General features: G+C 43.0%; 1 protein-coding gene across 4 annotated transcripts in view; it reads right to left on the bottom strand.

Annotated features, from left to right (window-relative positions):
* The window catches only part of CDC42BPA (CDC42 binding protein kinase alpha), a 319,972-nt gene that overhangs the window by 80,824 nt on the left and 219,668 nt on the right, over nt 1-19,480 (bottom strand). For all 4 annotated transcript variants that reach the window (XM_084624867.1, XM_084624865.1, XM_084624866.1 and 1 more), the window contains exon 16: nt 15,753-16,000. In XM_084624867.1, the coding sequence (XP_084480993.1) occupies nt 15,753-16,000 (248 nt within the window). The remainder of the gene's footprint in view (nt 1-15,752; nt 16,001-19,480) is intronic.

Genomic DNA, 19,480 nt, shown 5'->3' with positions numbered 1-19,480 from the left:
CTATATTGTTTGATTAAACAAATACTAATGTGTAAGTATGTAAAGGCTCTAAAAATTAATATGTACAGCAGCTGAAAGTAAAAATATTAAACATATTATTAAAAATATTAACCCCCCTAAAACGTGAACAACATCTGAGTCTTAGGACAGCGAGTTAGTGTGCTTAGTGTTATCGTTAGACAAAATTAACCTTCCTTCACTGCAGGACTGCAGAGCCTTAGGAAACTAACATTTCTCAGCCTACTTATAAGTACTTTATTCTTTGGGTAGATCTTCCAAATGCTCAGTAGTTATAATTTTGCAGAATAAAAGATAGGAATGTATTACAGTCTCAAGGCAACCCCACAAATTCAGACACTCACAGTTAAAGGTAAAACCTTCATATACACTACTTTGTTAAAATGGCATTTTAATTTCTATATATCTCTGCACTTCCTGGTCCCAGGCAGGATTAAAGGCAGAACTGCCAGAGATGAGACCTCGCCCTAATAGATTGCCATGTGTGGAACAGTCATTGGACTGGCAGGATTAAACCAGTGATGAGAAAAGCTTCTGCTTACAATATTGCCAGGCTAATTTAGCAGACCTAAAAGGCCACTTATTGACGATTCACCCATCAGTATCAATAAGAAGAGAATGGATCAATTGACCAACAGGGACACAATCATGACTGAACTGGAGACATGAATATCAGCAGATTCTCAAGTCTGTTCAGATTGCTCATTCCGTGAAAAGCCTCAGGTTAGCTCCTGCTCCCAACCCTTGCCTTCTCAGGTGGGTTTTGTTCACCAGTGAGGGAACACGTAATAGAATGCTGAATTAATCAACATTATCCTAACTGAAGGAATCCCTGTGGATTTGCAGATGAATGATGATGCTGTGGCTCTCTCTCCCTGCTAAATGGAGCACAATTCTCTCAGTCCATGGGATCAGAAGAAGGGTAATACAATGCAGCAAAGCTACACTGCCCCCACTCCCCTTGCACACACACTACCACCTCCACCTCAAATCCACCCTTTTTGGATCCCCTACACTTGCAGAATTTCAGGAAGACCACTTTATAGCATTTTACTTTCACTAATGGTAAGTAACAAGGATGGACTTTACCAGTGGGCTAATTAGGCTGTGCCACACATACAGCAGGTGCAAGAATTCTAGTTCAATAAATATCTTTGTTCAAGTATTCAGATGCTTAGTAGGTACTCACTAAAAAGCCAGATAAAATAAACATCAAAAACTCTGTCCTGAAGTGTGTGAATTTAACTGCAAACAGGTCAGTGTTTCAGATTATGTGATGGGGAAATTATATCCTGGTTTTACTCTGTCTCTGAGAAAGAATTTGGCAAAGAGTTACAACAGTTCTGCAAGAACATCCTTAAAAGCTGAGAGGCTGTTGGTGGCTATGCTGAGCCCATTTAGGAGTATTCCTGGTTTGAATTTCCTATTCCTAATTTGAAATTCATTTAGTGTTTCAACCAGACTTTGAAATATAGTACACCATATTAGGATAATCTGTGAAATCGTTTGTTGCTAGGCATCCTTTGAAACATAACACTTCATTCTACCAATGTACCATATTAATCATTTCTGTTTAAACTCCAATTCTGAAATCTACCACCAATCCTTTCCCAGACTAAGAGATTCCATGCATATGATGAACAGCCTGGGCAATAGCCAGAAAAAGATTAAAGCATTAGGGGAATGGATAATGAGTCTCACTGCCATGTATGAGGAGCAGAATCAAGACTAATTTCTCAAACAGTAGATTAAGCCTTAAAAAAAAAAAGTTTGGCAAACTCTTTTTGTTTAGTTTTGTGTGTTTATTGTTATGATTTGTTTTGGTTGCTATGAATTTTGCCTAATATTTGCTCTGTAAAGCCTTGATCATCACAGCCACTGTGTTGATGGGGTTTTAGGATTTCTGCCAATTCCTGTTTCTGGGGAGGGGAAGAAAAGGGACAGGATACACACTTGACATGTTTTTAGTATTTGTAACTGAAGTTCTTAATTGCAATGGTGATAGTTTAGGCTGCGAGTCTGTCACAAAAGTCACGGATTCCGTGATTTTCCGGGATCCCCATGACTTCTGCAGCAGCCAGTGCGGCTGGTCCAGGGACCCCGCCCCCCAATAGCAGCAGGAGTTTGGGGCTCAGGGCTGTGGGTTGACCGCGAGAGTGGGTGAGGGCTCTGGGCAGCACTTACCTTGTGGGGCTCCCCTGGAAGCGGTGACATGTCCCTCCTTCAGTTCCTAGCTCCATGTGCTGCACCGCCCACAGGCAAGCCCCCGCAGCTCCTATTGGCAGCAGTTCCTGACCATTGGGAGCTGCGGAGCCGGCGCTTGGGGCGGGGAAAGCACGTGGAGCTAGGGAAGGGACATGTTGCTGCTTCCATGTAGTCACAAGGAGCTGGGTAGGAAGCCTGCCAGCCCAGCCAACACCCCCCACCTGCACCAGCAGGGACCCAGGCCACTCCTCCTCCCCCCCCCCCACACGCACCCGTGGCACTCCCCGGGAACACCCCCCCACACCCCACACCCCGATTTAGTCAGGGGTATATATTACAAGTCATGGACAGGTCATGGGCCAGGAATTTTTGTTTACTGCCTGTGACCTATCCATTACTTTTATTAAAAATATGTGTGACTAAAATGTAGCCTTAGTGATAGTCCCTATACCAGTAAATCAGACTGATCAGGAATGAGGCAAGGGAAGCAAAGGGAGGAGATAAGGAAATTTAATGGGGGAAAATGCAGCCTCAGAAATAAGAGGTAAATGGAAAGATCCACCTACTGCCCTCAAGTATCTCCTTGACAAGCCTTGAATCACACTGTCAGAAAAGTGATGAAATCCACTGGTATACACCCTAGGTAGGGAAGAAGATCAAAATCTCTCTCTCCCATCAACTTTTTATTCTCCTCTAAACCTTAGCCATCTATCGGCTCACAAGCTATAGAAAGCATACACATACACTAGATTGTCTTTTATTCTCAAAATAATTGTGAATGAGCCACAATAAACAACGTAAAATCCATCTTTTAAGACATCGTGTAACCCTTAACCTTACTACTGTGACTGTGGCGGAGGGCACAAATTATTTTATCTTGCTATTTTGAAACAACAAAAAAGGGCCCTGAAGTCAAACTCAAACCTCCAACATTTGACAGACCTGTGTCACACCCTGTACAAAATTGACTTATAAACCTCTATGCTCTGTAAACCATCCATTAATTCACAGGTTCAGAAGAAACTTCTCCTAAAGACAGTCTATTCCATATCGTCCAATGCAGGTTTCTTGTAGTTTCCTCTAAAATATTTGGTACTGACAACTGTCAGACCCAGACAGGGCCGGCTCCAGCGTTTATGCCGCCCCAAGTGGCGAAAAAAAACAACTGCTGCCAAACGGGGCTGATGGTGCAAAAAATTGCTGCCGAATTGCCGCCGAGCGCAAAACACACTGTGACGGAGCAGACGCCGAATTGCCGCCCCAGAGCCCAACGTCCTGCCGCCCCTTTACATTTGCTGCCCCAGGAACCTGCTTGGTTTGCTGGTGCCTGGAGCAGGCCCTGGACACAGAATACTGGAGTAGATGGATTATGGGTCTTATCTTGTATTCCTGTGTTCCAACGGTATAAGGCATTTCTTTCATGACCTGGTATATCACAAGTTATCACACCTTAGCATATTGTCCTCAGTATGGAAAAAGTAGCATTTTTCTTTCCCTCTGAGACCTTGCACTTGGACTACTGGTACTAAGAAAACCTTATCTTTAGCAGTGGAGGGATATGAAAAATTGTACCAATAATTGTTTTTAAAAACTATGACTTTCCGAAAGCAGTTTTTCTGAAAACACCTAACATATTCAGAATACTATTGAATAAAGCTCTTATTAGCTCTGGTGTTGAACAACCTACATAACTTGCTCTTTTCTTTGCCACTTGTAAGTAATGCAGATGATAAAACCTTTCAATCACCTCTCAGCTTTTTGTTGTTTTTTTTAAAAACACACACACACGGGATCACATATAAATACTGACAGTTTTTCATTTTTATGCAAGACCTGTTTTTTAATTTCCATTTTGGTATATGCTATGTTTTTAGAAATGTCTTTGTTCCAATAATCGAGATAGGGTCAGCATAAAACTTCCCAGTATTTCCTCATCCTTTTCAATATTGCTACCTAATGCCCCTTTACTATTGGCAGAGGCTCAGAAAACTTTTTATGTCTGGTTATGAAAACAAAAAAACATTGCAGGTAAAGAGAAAAATGCAATAAAGTTTTATAAACTAAAACAATGTGCTCTAGAGACGACTACCAAATACTTAAAGCGGAGCAACACTTTAATTCTTCAGTTTGTAATATTTATGCTTCACTCATAAATCAGTGAGCTACTTCAGATCCAAGTCAGGTCATCTTTTTTCATTTACTAAGGCCCCAGTCATGCATTAGTATCTGCTAGGGTAGATTTGTGTCTCTTTGTATCTCAGCGGAGTCCCAAAGACCGCAATGGGACTCTACACATGCCTGTTCTAAAAGAGCCTGGTGCAAGGTCAGGCCCTTATAAAGAAAGTTTTCTATTCTTGAGGGCTGATCCTGTAAGATGCTGAACTCTTCCTGTACTATGTGTCTTTGACTCCCACTGAAGGGTCAAGGCCCTTAATTTTGGATACTTGATACTTTTTTGTTCATGATTTTCACATTATACATATATTATACATACTGTCCCATTCATGCTAGACTCAATTCATGTTCACTTTTTCTTTACAGAGCTCTAAAAGATCCTGTTGGAACTAGATTTATAAACAGCAAACATGAAATAGAGTAACTTTATGAAACTTTTCAGCTATTATATTAGAATTGGAAATTTGATCACCTTTTGACTTTTGTAGCTGCATGACTTTGGGTTGTAACCCGATAAGTTCTCATAAACCATGTAGAATCGGGGCTGGTCAATATTTGGATGAGAAAGCTCCAAGAAAAACTTGGACAGGTTGTGGTGTTGTCAATTCATTATATGACACTCTTCTCATTGAGTCAGTACTGAACTAACATGCCAGCATGGTGTTAAAGGGTCACTATAGTATTCAGGTAACATCCATAACTCTATTTCGAATCACTAAAGATGTGGTAGCCTTTTTTTGCATTTGTAGGGTTTCTGACCCCAGTATTTTGTCAAAACTTTAACTGTGATAGTGATAACATGCTACTATGGAAACTACCTCTACCATTTCAGCTGGATTTTATTCTTCACTTCCTCTCCTAAAACAAAGGTATAATGTATTGACACACAATGGGCTGCTGTCCCAAAGATGGCTGTATTCCAGTAGTAGTTGAAGTGATTCCTTTGCACATTTCCCTCTTCTTGCATAAAACAATTCATTAAGGAAGAATTTTCCCCCCACATGTGTCGCCCCCCCTCCATTTAACAGATTTTTTAAAAAGCCATTTTTCATTTCATCCCATCTTCTACTATCAGCAGCAGATCAATAAAGGTAGGGGAAATATCCAGTTTTTATTAGAACAGGAGGATATCCATAGGGACAACAGAGCTATTTCCTGTGGATCCCAGCTGTCTATACTTTCCTGAAATTAGCAGTCATCTCTGCTATCCTAAAAATCATTTGACCCCCTCCCTTCCACTCCATCTATTTAGACATCAGAATATGTTAAAGCTGGAAACAAGAGCTACCATTGATCAGGACAACAGAAATCTCCAATGTAGTCTGTTCTTTAATTTTGCTGTGAGAGGGGAAAAGGAAGGTTACTTAACTTTTAGTAACGAGTTCTCTGAGATGTGTGGTCCTATGGGTATTCACCATGGGTGCGTGCACATACGCTCTATGCACCTGAGACTGGAAGATTCTTCACTAGCAGTGTATGTTGGTCCACACTTGTGCCCTGCGCCTCCTTGTGCTCCGAACCCAGGGCATAAGGGGTGGGGCTGACTGACCACCTCTTCAGTTCCTATTCTACCACAAATCAACTAGGAAGTATCAAAATGGGAAGGAAGGCAGGTAGTTTAATACACATTGGGACCACACATCTCAAAGAACTTCAGTTACTATAAGGGAAATAGCCTTCCTTTCTTCTTAGAGCACTGGTCACTATGTGTATTTCACAGTGGGTGGCTCACAAACAGTACTCACTGAGGAGGAGGGTGCGAGGATCCATGCTGCACCACAGACTGTAGGAATGCTGTGCCGAAGGATGTATCTGCTAAAGAAGCTTGAACCAGTGTGTAATGTCTGGTAAATGTATGCAGTGAGCTCCATGTCACTGCTCTACAGATTTCTCTGAGAAGTATTCACTGGAGAGAAGCTATGAAAGTAGTATGTGCTCTATTTGAATGGGTGCTCATATCCCGAGGAGGAGAGGTTTCCATTTGTTCATAAAACAGCAGCATGCAGCCCAAAATCCATTTCCAGAGTCTTTAATCTACTCAGCAATAAAGATGAATATTTTAAAGGGATTTTTAAAGGGTTTCATCCTTTACTGATAGAAAGGGCTCTATTTACGCCCAGAGAATGGAGCTTTCTGTCCTCCTTGGTGACATGAGGTTTTGGGTAGAATACTGGTAGATGTATGGTGGAATTCAGAGGGAACCTTTGGGATGATCTTGGGGTGCAACTTCAGGGACTTTAGCCTCATGAAACCACAAAGGGAGAAAGTCTGCCATAAGTGATGCAAGCTCACCTACTTTCCTGGTGGAGATGATTGCCATTGGGAAGGCCACTTTCTCGGGTATATGGAGAAGGGAGCAAGAGGCCAAAGGCTCGAAAGTGGATTCATAAGAGCTGACAGCACTTGGTTAAGGTCCCAATTAGGAGTAGATACTAATACTGGAGGAAAAATTCTGAGAAGACCTCTCAAAAAACCTGGTTGTAGTGTAGGTGATTACCAAGAAGCTGTCTATCAGAGGACAGAATGCGTTAATCACTGCCACATGTACACAAAATAAACTAGTGGATGGGCTGGTGGATAAACTCGATTACTTCAGCAACAGGAGATATGCCAAGATGGTAGTGATTGCAGATTACAGCAAAAGTACATGGCGATGTTGGCACCAGATGGAGAACCTCTTCCATTTGGCAGCATATCATTTTTTTCTAGAAGCCTTTCTGGTGTTAGTGAGAATGGATTGTATTTCTGAGCACAAGCTCTCTAAGCTCACTGCCCATCCAAATACCAGGCTTTGAGGTGGATAGATGTTGGGTTGAGATGGCTGGTTTTACCTTTGTCTTGAGTCAGAGGGTTCAGCAATGGCTGTAAGCTGATATATGGGTGTGTGGACATCTGGAGGTTGCTAGTGAACCAAAACTCTCGGCCACCAAGCTGCCACTAGGATCATTGTTGATTTGTCCTGTTTGATCTTGTTAAGGACCCAAGGTAAGAGGAAAATAGTTGGGAAAGCATACATCAGTGGTTTTGACCATTGTACCAGGAATGCATTCCCTCTAGTATTGTGCACTTGAGCAGTACAGGAGCAGTAGGTTGGACGCTTCTTGTTTACCCGTGATGCAAAGAAGTCCCATTACAGGGACCCCCCACTTCTGGAAGAAGTTCTGTAGCATCAAGCTGTGAAGCTCCCACTCATGGTCCCTGTAGAAGTGTCTGCTGAGGCTGTCGGTTAAGGTGTTAATTACTCCAGGAAGGTGCACCTCTCAAAGGGTGATCTGGGGTTGGATGCACTAATTCCATAGTCTGACTATCTCTGCACAAAGAGGGGTGGACCTCACTGTCCTCTACTTATTTATGTAGAACCCTGTGGTCATGTTGTCCAACATGACCAGAACATATTGGGAATGTGCTAAAAAACAGAAACCTTCTGCAAGCCTCATACCTTCCTTGAAGTTTCAGTAGATTGATGTGTAGCTGGGATTCTTTTTGGGCTCAAAAATTTTGTGCCACTTGGTTGCTCTGTGATGATTGAGATTGGTTTGTCTAAGGTATCTCTGTTCAGAGCACAAACCATGCATAATCACACCTGAAGGCAATAAAGATGGAGCCTTATGTAGGGTGTTATGTATAACAGGTGGCTATGTGAGCTAAAAGGATCCGATTGGAACAAGCTGTCAGGCAGAGTTGGGCAGTGAGGTTCCTCATTGCGAGGAACCTGTTCAGAGTTAAATAGCCTTTGGCTGAAGTTGAGTCCAAAGTCACTGCAATAAATTCTGCATGGGTGTCCATTTGCTCTTCTTTTTGGGAAAAAGGAAATATCTCTAATAGAAACCCTTCCCCTTGTGTTGAGGGGGCATGGGATCTATGGCTCCTAGCTGAAGAAGGCAATCTATCTCCTGTCTGACAAACCTCTCATGAAAGAGGTCCCTGAAGAGGGCTGGGGAGAGGGATTTCATGTAGGGATGGAAAGGAATTCTACTGTGTAGCGGTGGAGATGATCTCTGGGACCCATCTGTCTAGTGTAACGTGTTGATACATTGGAAAGAAGTGGAAGTGGGTATCTGGCGATGTGGAGACTGGCTGGAGCTCTTGAAGCTCCTGTCAAAATGACTTCTTGATGGGGTTGCGGGTGAAAAGTGGCGAGTATGTTGTCTGCTGCGGTGTAACTTCTGGTGTTTCCTGCTGGTTTGTAAGTCTGTTGATTAACAAGGAGCTGGGGGAGGGATGCTGACTGTAAGGAGACAGTTTAGAGTACTTCCTCCAATGTGCTGGGGTATAATTCCACAGGGAGAGGAGGGTCATCTGGGAACCTTTGAGAGAGTGTAATGACTCATCCATTTTTTGCTGAACAGAATGTTACTCCCAAAGGGGAGGTCCTCCATCATAGCTTGGACTTCCTTAGAAAACCTTGAGGGGTGAAGCCAAAAGCCCACCTCATGATGACTACTGAAGTCACCATGGTACAGTGTCACATTAAGTAACACTTGCAGGGACAACTGCTATGATCTTTCCCTTATTGAGGACAGCCTGAAATTGGCAACAGTCTTTGAGTGTTCTCGGCTCTCAGTACTGATGGTACTGGCCCATGCTCCCTGGCAACTCCAGACACACTCACACCAAGGTGCAGAGTCTCACCTGATTTAGAAGCTGTAGGGGAGGCAGTTCTCTTCTTAGAGGGACTAGGTGAGGATTTCTCCCACTTCTTATTAGCGTGTTTTTTCTTACACTCTTCTTGTCTGTGCCTGCTAGAGCCTTTAAGTCTGGACTTGGACGATATGGGACTAAGGTAAATCCAGACCAGATGGCTAGTAATAGGTGGATCCTGTTGATGTACAGCAGGGTCAGAAGACCCAGAGTTGGGCTGTGGCCTCATGGAGAGCTCCGTCAGATGCATCCTAAATCAGAATTTGCAAGAGCGTCATGTACGAGGTGGAAATGAACAATAAGTCTTGCACTTGGATGGAATGTGAGCCTCTCCGATGCAGTACAAGCAAGAGGCATGGGGATTACCAACTGGGAAGATCCTGGGGCAGGCCATGCAGGATTTAGGGCATAACAGGTGACCTGAATGGTGGGAATAACGGTGGCAGAACTCCTAATCCCAAAACACTATCTATTGTGACACAGTCGGGCCAGATGGCTATAGGAGAGTAATAGAAGGCAGATACACTAGACCCAGGCTAAGTAGGTCCCTTTTCCCTGTGTAAGGTAACAGGGAAGGTTCCAGAACAATCAGGAACCTTCTGGAGACAATTAAGACAGGCTGAATACAACACCTGCAGCCAATCAGCTGCTAGAATCAATTAAGGCAGGCTAATCAGGGCACCTGGGTTTTAAAAAGGAGCTCATTTCAGTTTGTGGTGTGCATGTGAGGAGCTGGGAGCAAGAGGCACTAGGAGCTGAGAGTGAGAACGTGGACTGTTGGAGGACTGAGGTGTACAAGCATTATCAGACACCAGGAGAAAGGTCCTATGGTGAGGATAAAGAAGGTATTGGGAGGAGGCCATGGGGAAGTAGCCCAGGGAGTTGTAGCTGTCACACAGCTGTTCCAGGAGGCACTCTAGACAGCCGCATTCCACAGGGCCCTGGGCTGGAATCCAGAGTAGAGGGTGGGCCTGGGTTCCCCCCAAATCCTCCCAACTCCTGGTCAGACAGAGGAGGAGTCAACCTGGACTGTGGGTTCAGAAAAATGGCCAAGCTGAGGGCTGCCTTGAAGCTCCAAGGTTAGCAAATCTGCCAATAAGCGCAAGACCCACCAAGGTAGAGCAGGAACTTTGTCACACTGTATACGCAAAGTAAAAACTATTTACAAGAAAACCTGGGCAGAAGACAGGAATTCTAGCAAAGCTGCGGATACTGTTGGAGTTTTGTCTTGGATCATGAGCAGTAGATAGGAACTGGAGAGATGGTTGGTCTGGGACACCCTTATATTTTTGGTTTGGAGCCCGAGGAGGTGCAGGCATGGACCAAGGGCACTGCTAGTGAAGAATCTTCCAGTCTCATGTATGCACACTCACAGTAAATACCTATAGGGACCAGCACTTGAAGAAGAACACAGCATTAAAGTTGCTGTTCCCTACCTCTTGCCTTCTCTTTCATTCTTCTGCTCAGCTCCCACTCTGTAGTCATGGAAGTACAAGATCCCATACACCTGCCTTTCCCCTCTGCATGAACTACACCTTTGAAGTCCTTCTATCTCACTTCCTGCTGTGAGAAAGATTAAGGAAACTGATGGGCCACTGTCTGTAAAGCACTTTGAAACCTTCATCAATGATGGTGCTACATACACTCAAGCTATTATTACTACGGCTATATTATCCAGTTAGATGGACTTGCCTTTACTGATGAATACCATTCAGTGAACCAGGGCCAGCCACAGTGAAAACTGTGCCCTGGGCGAACTTGTATTTTGGCACCCTCCCTCCTCCTCCCACCATCACCCCTGGCTCCTGTGGGCTCCCGCTCCTCCGCCATCACCTACCTACACTTCATATGGAATGTCCACAGGAAAGTCCATTCAATGTAGATGGGTGTCTCCCATGGTCCACTGTGAGTTAAGTATCCCTTGATGAGCCACTTACTTTGACTAGTCCCTTCAAGATGTGCTGGCTAACCACCTTGTGGATGTTACCCCAGGAGCCAACATTTGAAATACAGGTATAGAGACAGTACTCATAACTTCAAATACAAAAATGATATATGCATACCAATAGCATAAACATATTCAGCAAATCATAACCTTTTCATAGACATCTTACATGCCACATTTTGTGCAAGATTTGTTGCAAATATATAATAGTGGTTGCAACAATGATCTACATGGTCTTGTTTTAATCAGATAATGTCACAATGAGTAACTGCTACAACTAGCAAATTCCTATTCCTAGGCCTCTGTCCGCAGAAGTAAGGGTGGCATGGTAAATGGTGTAATGCCACACTTACTTCTGTGCTGTTGGGGTGGCTTGTGGTGTCTGGCACTTGGCCTGCGGCTCAAGGCAGGCTTCGCGCTGTCACATGGGGCTGCATCTTGCCAGAGCCCACGGCCCTCCTGCAGCCCTAACCACTCCTGGCTCACCATAAGCATTTTGACAGGAAGTACCAAGCAGTAATAACAATAATAATAATATAAGTGTGTGTGTGTGAGTGTGCGCGCATGATAGAGAGAGCCTGTGTGTGAGCTTGGGGGATTGTGTGACAGAATGTGTGTTGGGCAGTGTGAGACTCTGTGTGTGTGACAATCTGAGATGGAAGACTGAGAGGCAGAGCGTATGTGGGTCTGAGAGCCAGTCTGTGTATGAGAGAGACAATGTGTGTGTGACAATCTGTGTTGGGGGATTGTGAGACAGTATATGTGGGTGTGAGAGCCTGTGGGTGTGTGTTTTAGGGAAGTCTGAGAGACAGTGAGCACACTGTCACTTTAAGTCCCCCCTCTGCCCCCGACTCATGTGGAAATTTTGCTCCTCCTGGCCCCGGCCCAGCCGGCCCCCACCAGAGATCGAGTGGCACAGGGTCGCAGGCAGGGAGGGACCTGGCTCCGCTCCAGGCAGCGAGCGGTGTGCTGTGCCGCCAGTGATTGCCCCAGCTGCGCCACTCTGGGCTCCCCGGGGCAGAATTGGAGCCCTCAGCCAACTGGCTGAGGCATGAGTGAGGGAAGCGGGAGGGGTGAGGGAGAAGCCTGCTGGCCCAGAGCAGGGGAGGGGCCAGAGAAGAGAGGCGTCCAGCCACAGCCAGCCAGGGGAAGCCCAAGTCCCTTGTGGTGCCCCCTGGATACAGTGCCCTGGGCGTGGGCCCCATTTGCCTGGCCCTAAGGCTGACCCTGCAGTGAACATTCATGGAAAAATGGAAGCTTCCTCAAGTGACAATAAAAGCAGGTCTTTGACAAATCACCCTTTCAGTACACATGACTAGGTTTGTGTATACAGTGGCATGGTGACAGATGTTAGCACTGAATAAAACCAGTGCAGATCAGCCTCTGGCCACCTTAAACTATTGTTCCCGGGCCAGCAGAAAGTGTAAGCACTAGCTGATCTCCAGTGAAAAGCTGAAAACATCAAACAGAGAAAAATGCTAAAAATTATTTAAGCTACAATGGGGCAAATTCTTCCCTGATTTACAACCCTGCAACTCCAGTTACTTGAATGGGGGTGGGGGTGGAAAGCCAGTGCACAATTTGACACAAGGAAGAGTAACTGTTCCACCTCATCACATATATTTTTGAAGATGGCTAGTATAGGGTGTGACACCCTGGCACCCCCTTATCCACCATTGTCATATAATTAGGGTATGTTTTGCACAAAGTATGCTTTGTGAGGTATCATTCTAAAAGTCTTGATCTGCAAGACATTAATATCTTGTTGGATTGTATGTGCTATTAGGTATGTGAAGTTATGAAGTTTGGCTAAGTATGTGTTACTGAAACATGTTGTGAAGTTGAAAACACCCAGAAGCCGCCTTTCAGGTACAAAGGTAAAAAGGTCAAACAATGTTCACGGCTTATTGTGGAAATTCTCACAAACATAAGGATTACCTCAGGAACTGTGTACAACAGAAACCTCTCAGAGTTAGCACTAGACAATGGGAACTGTTTGACCCAGGTCACAGCAAAAGAGCTTTCCAGCAAGTGGGAAGAGGATTTAAAAGGGGGAAATGATATCATGATGGTACCTCACTCTCCCTACAACAACACACCTGGAAACACCTGACGCACAAAGACTGAACTAGGGGAAGTGATGGTCCCAGGCTAAAGGGATTTCTAGCTTATGCATGAAAACCTGGGAAACCCAAGCTGCAAAGCAAAGGCAGCTTGTCCCTTAAGAATCTGCCAGCCTGTTTATCACTCAGGGTGAGAATTTGCTAATTCATCTGGTATGTTAAGAGCAGTCTGCATTTTTGTTTACTTACTAGGTAATCTGCTTTGATCTGTTTGCAATCACTTATAATCATGTAAAATTAGGGCGGTCCATTAATCGCAATTAACTCGCGATTAACTCAAATTAATCACTATTAATTGCACTTATAACAATAGAATACCAATTGAAATTTATTAAATATTTTTGGATGTTTTTCTACATTTTCAATATTGATTTCAATTACAACACAGAATACAAAGTGCACAGTGCTCACGTTATATTATTTTTGATTATAAATATATGCATTGTAAAAATGATAAACAAAAGAAATAGTATTTTTCAATTCATCTCATTCACGTACTGAAGTGCAATCTCTTTTATCGTGAAAGTGTTACTTACAAATGCAGATTTTTTTTGATTACATAACTACACTCAAAAACAAAACAGTGTAAAACTTTACAGCCTACAAGTCCACTCAGTCCTACTTTTTATTCTACTAATCGGTAAGACAAACAAGTTTGTTTACCTTGACAGGAGATACTGCTGCTTGCTTCTTACTTACAATGTCATCTAAAAGTGAGAACAGGCTTTCGCATGGCATTTTTCTAGCTGGCGTTGCAAGGTATTTACATGCCAGATATGCTAAACATTCGCATGCCCCTTCATGCTTTGGCCACCATTCCAGAGGACATGGTTCCATGCAGATGACGCTCATTTAAAAAAATATGCATCAATTAAATTTGTGACTGTACTCCTTGTGGAGGAAACTGTACATCTCCTGCTCTGTTTTACCCGCATTCTGCATATATTTCATGTTATAACAGTCTCGGATGATGACCCAGCACATGTTGTCCGTTTTAAGAACACTTCCACTGCAGATTTGACAAAACACAAAGAAGGTACCAATGTGATTTCTAAAGATAGCTAAAGCACTTGACACAAGTTTTAAACATATGAAGGGCCTTCCAAAATCTGAGAGGGATGAGCTGTGGAGCATGCTTTTAGAAGTCTTAAAAGAGCAACACTGATGTGGAAACTACAGCACCTAAACCACCAAAAAAGAAATTAACCTTCTGCTGGTGGCATCTGACTCAGATGATGAAAATGAACATGCATCAGTCCGCACTGCTTTGGATCCTTATCCAGCAGAACCCATCATCAGCATGGAAGCATGTCCTCTGGAATGGGGGATGAAGCATGAAGAGACATATAAGTCTTTAGGTTTCAGAGTAACAGCCGTGTTAGTCTGTATTCGCAGAAAGAAAAGGAGTACTTGTGGCACCTTAGAGACTAACCAATTTATTTGAGCATAAGCTTTTGTGAGCTACAGCTCACTTCATCGGATGCATAAGATGAAGTGAGCTGTAGCTCACGAAAGCTTATGCTCAGATAAATTGGTTAGTCTCTAAGGTGCCACAAGTACTCCTTTTCTTTTTTTCTTTATATAAATCTTTAGCACATCTGGCATGTAAATATCGTGCAATGCCAGCTACAACAGTGCCATGTGAATGCCTGTTCTCACTTTCAGGTGACATTGTAAGTAAGAAGCAGGCAGCAGTATCTCCCATCAATGTAAACAAACTTGTTTGTCTTACCAATTAGCAGAATAAGAAGTGGGACTGAGTGGACTTTTAGGGTCTAAAGTTTTACATTGTTTTATTTTTGAATGCAGTCTTTTTTTACATAATTCTACATTTGTAAGTTCAACTTTCATGATAAAGCGATTGCGCTACAGTACTTGTGAATTGAAAAATATGTATTTTTGGTTTTTTACAGTGCAAATATTTGTAATAAAAAATAAATATAAAGTGGGCACTGTATAGTTTGTATTCTGTGTTGCAAGTGAAATTAATATATTCTAAAATGTAGTAAAATCCAAAATATTTAAAATAAATGGTATTCAATTTTTTTAATCGTGTGATTAAGCGCGACTAATTTTTTTTTATCACTTGACAGCCCAACTTAATAAACTTATTTTATGTTTTAATCCAAACCAATGTGCATTTGACTAAGGTGTCTGGAGATAATCTCATCTTGGTTACCACAAGTGTGCATGGTCCTCTTCACATTGAGGGAGAGGCTGACCGGGTTAAACCCATATACTGGCCACATTGGACCAAGTAGGATGGTACTGCTCTGGGGTCTTAAACTGGGAGGCTGGTGGTTAGACAGCCTGCATGTAACTGCAGCTGGGTGTGTCCTTACAAGTGTGAATGCTCATGAAAGTGCAAGGTTGGAAGGCTTTGCAGCTTGTCACAGCAGCACAGTGTGAGAGGGAGCCCAGGCTGGTGGGTCAGAGGGCTCAGTGGTACTCCAGATCCAGGTGGCACACTGTGGGAAACCTGTCACATAGAGATTTCAAGTTTATTTATTTTCAGCTATGACACTAGATATACCAATATGTCTCTGATTACAGCCAGAACCCTGCTGTGATGGTGTGGTCTGTAAATACATTTGAAGATATTAAGGTATCTAGAGTTCTCAGGTGAGCTGCAGGGATACACTTACCTCTCTCTCCTGGTCTTTTCTAACTTGTCTTTCAAGATCATGATCTCTTTCTTGAGGGCAAGCTGTTGGCTCTCTGCATCCCGCAGTTCTTTCTTCAGGGATTTGATTTCATTAGCATGTATTATTTCTCGTTTGGATAGTTCCTCTTCATAGAAAACACTCTTCTTTTCCAACTCAGCCTTTAATTTGGTGATCTCTTGCTGATGTTCTGTGCTGCTCACCCCTGGTGAGCGACCAACTTGCTTTTGCTATAAAAGGAACATCTCAAAATTAGTTTTCTTGCACTACAGATCACCGCAAACATATGCTTAATAATAACTCAATCTTGATATACATTGTCATGTTTATAGAAGGCACACTGAGAGAGTATAATTTATACCATAGACTACAGTTAAATATACACATTTATCTCAACTGCATAAAAGTCAGTGTCAAAGTAGAGTCAGGACTGATACTCCTCTCTTTACCAGTGAGCTACTCACTTAAATACAACATAATTTTCAGGTCCTTGTATAATGTGGTTATACTGCCATTTTAATGCAAAAGGCCACATTCTGGCATTCATATATATGCAATCAGAAAAAGATCACAGGGTTCAATTCTTGTATATCGCAGTCCTGGTTCCCCCTAAATCTTTTGAGTTCACATATCTGGAAGGTTTACAGCATGAAGTTCAGTGACATTATGGAGTAGGAGGGTTAGGGTCCTGGGTACAGAGTCCACGTATTTTAGTATGTCCTTCTCTGAATCCCGACACACAAGCGCCCTCACTTGAATTCCTAGAACGAGCAATTTGTGGAGGCAGTGCAGAAACTCCAATGCTGGTCAGAGTACTGATGCTAAGTACCATTTTGATTGCATCATTTTGTACCCTTGAGTCAGGAAAAGCAAAAAGCACCAGAACATGGCCCAGCATATTTCATTTATCATTTCTATCACAGCATAAAAGCTAAACAGCTAGTACTACTTCATTCTATGTCAGCTTGAGTGCTGGAGAGCTGTTTGGCAAGATATTCTGCTACCTGAATGCTCCTTAAATATTGTTTAACTTAGTTTCGAATGCAAGAGGTTAGTCCTGCACCCATTGAAGTCACGGGAAGTTTTGCCATTGATTAGTGTGGCAGCAAGATCAGGCTCAAAATCAGGTGTGTCTTATGTGACTGGCACTATTAATAATCTTCTGCTATTTTACATTAAAACCCAACACTCACTTTTAGCACAAGAGTTCTTTTTAAAATAAAAACATGTACTAATTCTCTTTTAAAACCCCCTGAAAACTGTTTTTCTTATTTTTAAATATATAAAAAATATTTAATAAAGCAAAACTGGGCTTCAGGAAGTGCAATTATACTAGAGACCTGTTATTTAGGGTGACTGAAACTGGCCTATGCACCTGAAGTGTTTGGGTACCTGGTTATAACCACACTTTGTATCATGCACTATTACAATATTCTCAGTTAGAATCAATCAGCTTGCCTTTTGTATCTTTACTTCTGCTGATGCTTAAACAGAACTTGCTAGCTGCTTTCTGTGCAAGAAAGTCCAGATGATTTGAATACAAGGACTGCTGGAGACCTCCTCAAGAAAAGATGAGCTTTGCAACTAGTGTCAGCATGGGAATACAGAATCCATGAGCTGTGCAGTTCCAGTTTATAGCATCACAAGATTTTATCTAACTCAGCCACAGCAAAACAAAAATGATTTATTGTGATGTTCTAGCTAAATGGGGACACTCAGGAAAGTTAATCTGAATTCACAAAATATGTCCATTTAAAGTTGATTAGTTAAACAGCATTAAACCCCTGTATCGTCACTCTTACTCAGAATTAAAGTGGCCTTAATTTGGTTTTGATTAATTCATTTGTCAAATTCTCACTTCTAGTTATTTCAGAGTAACATTCCTGGATATCCCTGTGTAGACAAGCCTTATGGGTGAAATCGTGCCCTTAGCACGTGGAGTTTGTCTGGGGAATGGGAAAGTGGTCCTGCTTAAACATGGCTCAGGGTAGTCTGAGAGAAAGTGGGGGAGACACTGCCAGGCAAAAGTCAATAACCATTTAACTGCTTTGGTGCTGCCTAACATGCTAATTTAGCTTCAGGGCTGCTGCACATAGATATGGCAGGTAACATGCTCCTCCATTGCAACCTCATGTACCAGGTACATAAAATTTTTTTACTATCATTTCAGTGATATACTGGAGCACCAAAACAACACTGGGCCCACAGCACAGATGCTGTTGTGAAAGACAAAGTGGAGTGTGAACAATTATGTAGGTAAGCAGAGTCTGAATGAGCTCTCCCCTGACATCTAGTAATGAGCTGTGGAAGAGGACTTCAGGAGCTGATCTCATTTGCATGAGAACACCCACCTTGCCTAGTGCTCAGCATGATAGGATTGCTTGCCCAAATGGTCATTTTTGGCTGGTATTGAATTCTCAGTCTTCTTGTTATTGGGGCAGGAGTAATAAAGGGCTGTTATCCTTGTGTGAATTCAGGGCAGTGGAACTGTACTTGGCATTTTTTGATTGAGTGACTCACCCTCAACTAACGGCACTCGCTAGGCAGGGGGAAATGGGTTCCAAAGCCCAGTGAGTTGAGAGTTGGTGGGGACAGGTACTTGTTACTTGGTGGTATGGGCCTTGCCTAAGGGTCCCAGACACCGTCTGACCCTTCCTCTCTCCCCTGTGTAATAACAGTGCTAATTTAGACTCAGTTGAGAGTCTTGTTACACACAGCAGAGCTGAAATCACTGATACTCATAGACTCAGACTTTAAGGTCAGAAGGGACAATTATGATCATCTAGTCTGGCCTCCTGCACAACGAAGGCCACAGAATCTCACCCACCCACTCCTGCGATAAACCTCTAACCTGTGTCTGAGCTATTGAAGTCCTCAAATCATGGTTTAAAGACTTCAAGGTGCAGAGAATCCTCCAGCAAGTGATCCGTGCCTCATGCTGCAGGGGAAGGCGAAAACCCCCCAGGGCCTCTGCCAATCTGCCCTGGAGGAAAATTCCTTTCTGACCCCAAATATGGCGATCAGCTGAACCCTGAGCATGTTGTCAAGACTCACCAGCCAGATACCCAGGAAAGAATTCTCTGTAGTAACTCAGATCCCACCCCATCTAACATCCCATCACAGGCCGTTGGGTCTATTTACCACTAATAGTCAAAGATCAATTAATCGCCAAAATCATTTTATCCCATCATACCATCTCCTCCATAAACTTATCAAGCTTAATCTTGAAGCCAGATAGGTCTTTTGCCCCAACTGCTTCCCTTGAAAGGCTGTTCCAGAACTTCACTCCTCTGATGGTTAGAAACCTTTGTCTAATTTCAAGTCTAAACTTCCTGATGGCCAGTTTCTATCCATTTGTTCTTGTGTCCACATTGGTACTGAGCTTAAATAATTCCTCTCCCTCCCCGGTATTTATCCCTCTGATATATTTATAGAGAGCAATCATATCTCCCCTCTGCCTTCTTTTGATTAGGCTAAACAAGCCAAGCTCCTTGAGTCTCCTTTCATAAGACAGGTTTTCCATTTCTCGGATCATCCTAGTAGCCCTTCTCTGTACCTGTTCCAGTTTGAATTCATCCTTCTTAAACATGGGAGACCAGAACTGCACACCATATTCCAGATGAGGTCTTGTCAATGCCTTGTATAACGGTACTAACACCTCCTTATCTTTACTGGAAATACTTTGCCTGATGCATCCCAAAACCGCATTA

The sequence above is a fragment of the Lepidochelys olivacea genome (assembly GCF_965140295.1).
Source record: "Lepidochelys olivacea isolate rLepOli2 genome assembly, chromosome: 3".
NCBI classification, from domain to species: Eukaryota; Metazoa; Chordata; order Testudines; family Cheloniidae; genus Lepidochelys; species Lepidochelys olivacea.
The sequence above is the reverse complement of the archived record's forward strand: the minus strand, read 5'-3'. Positions and strand labels throughout refer to the sequence as shown.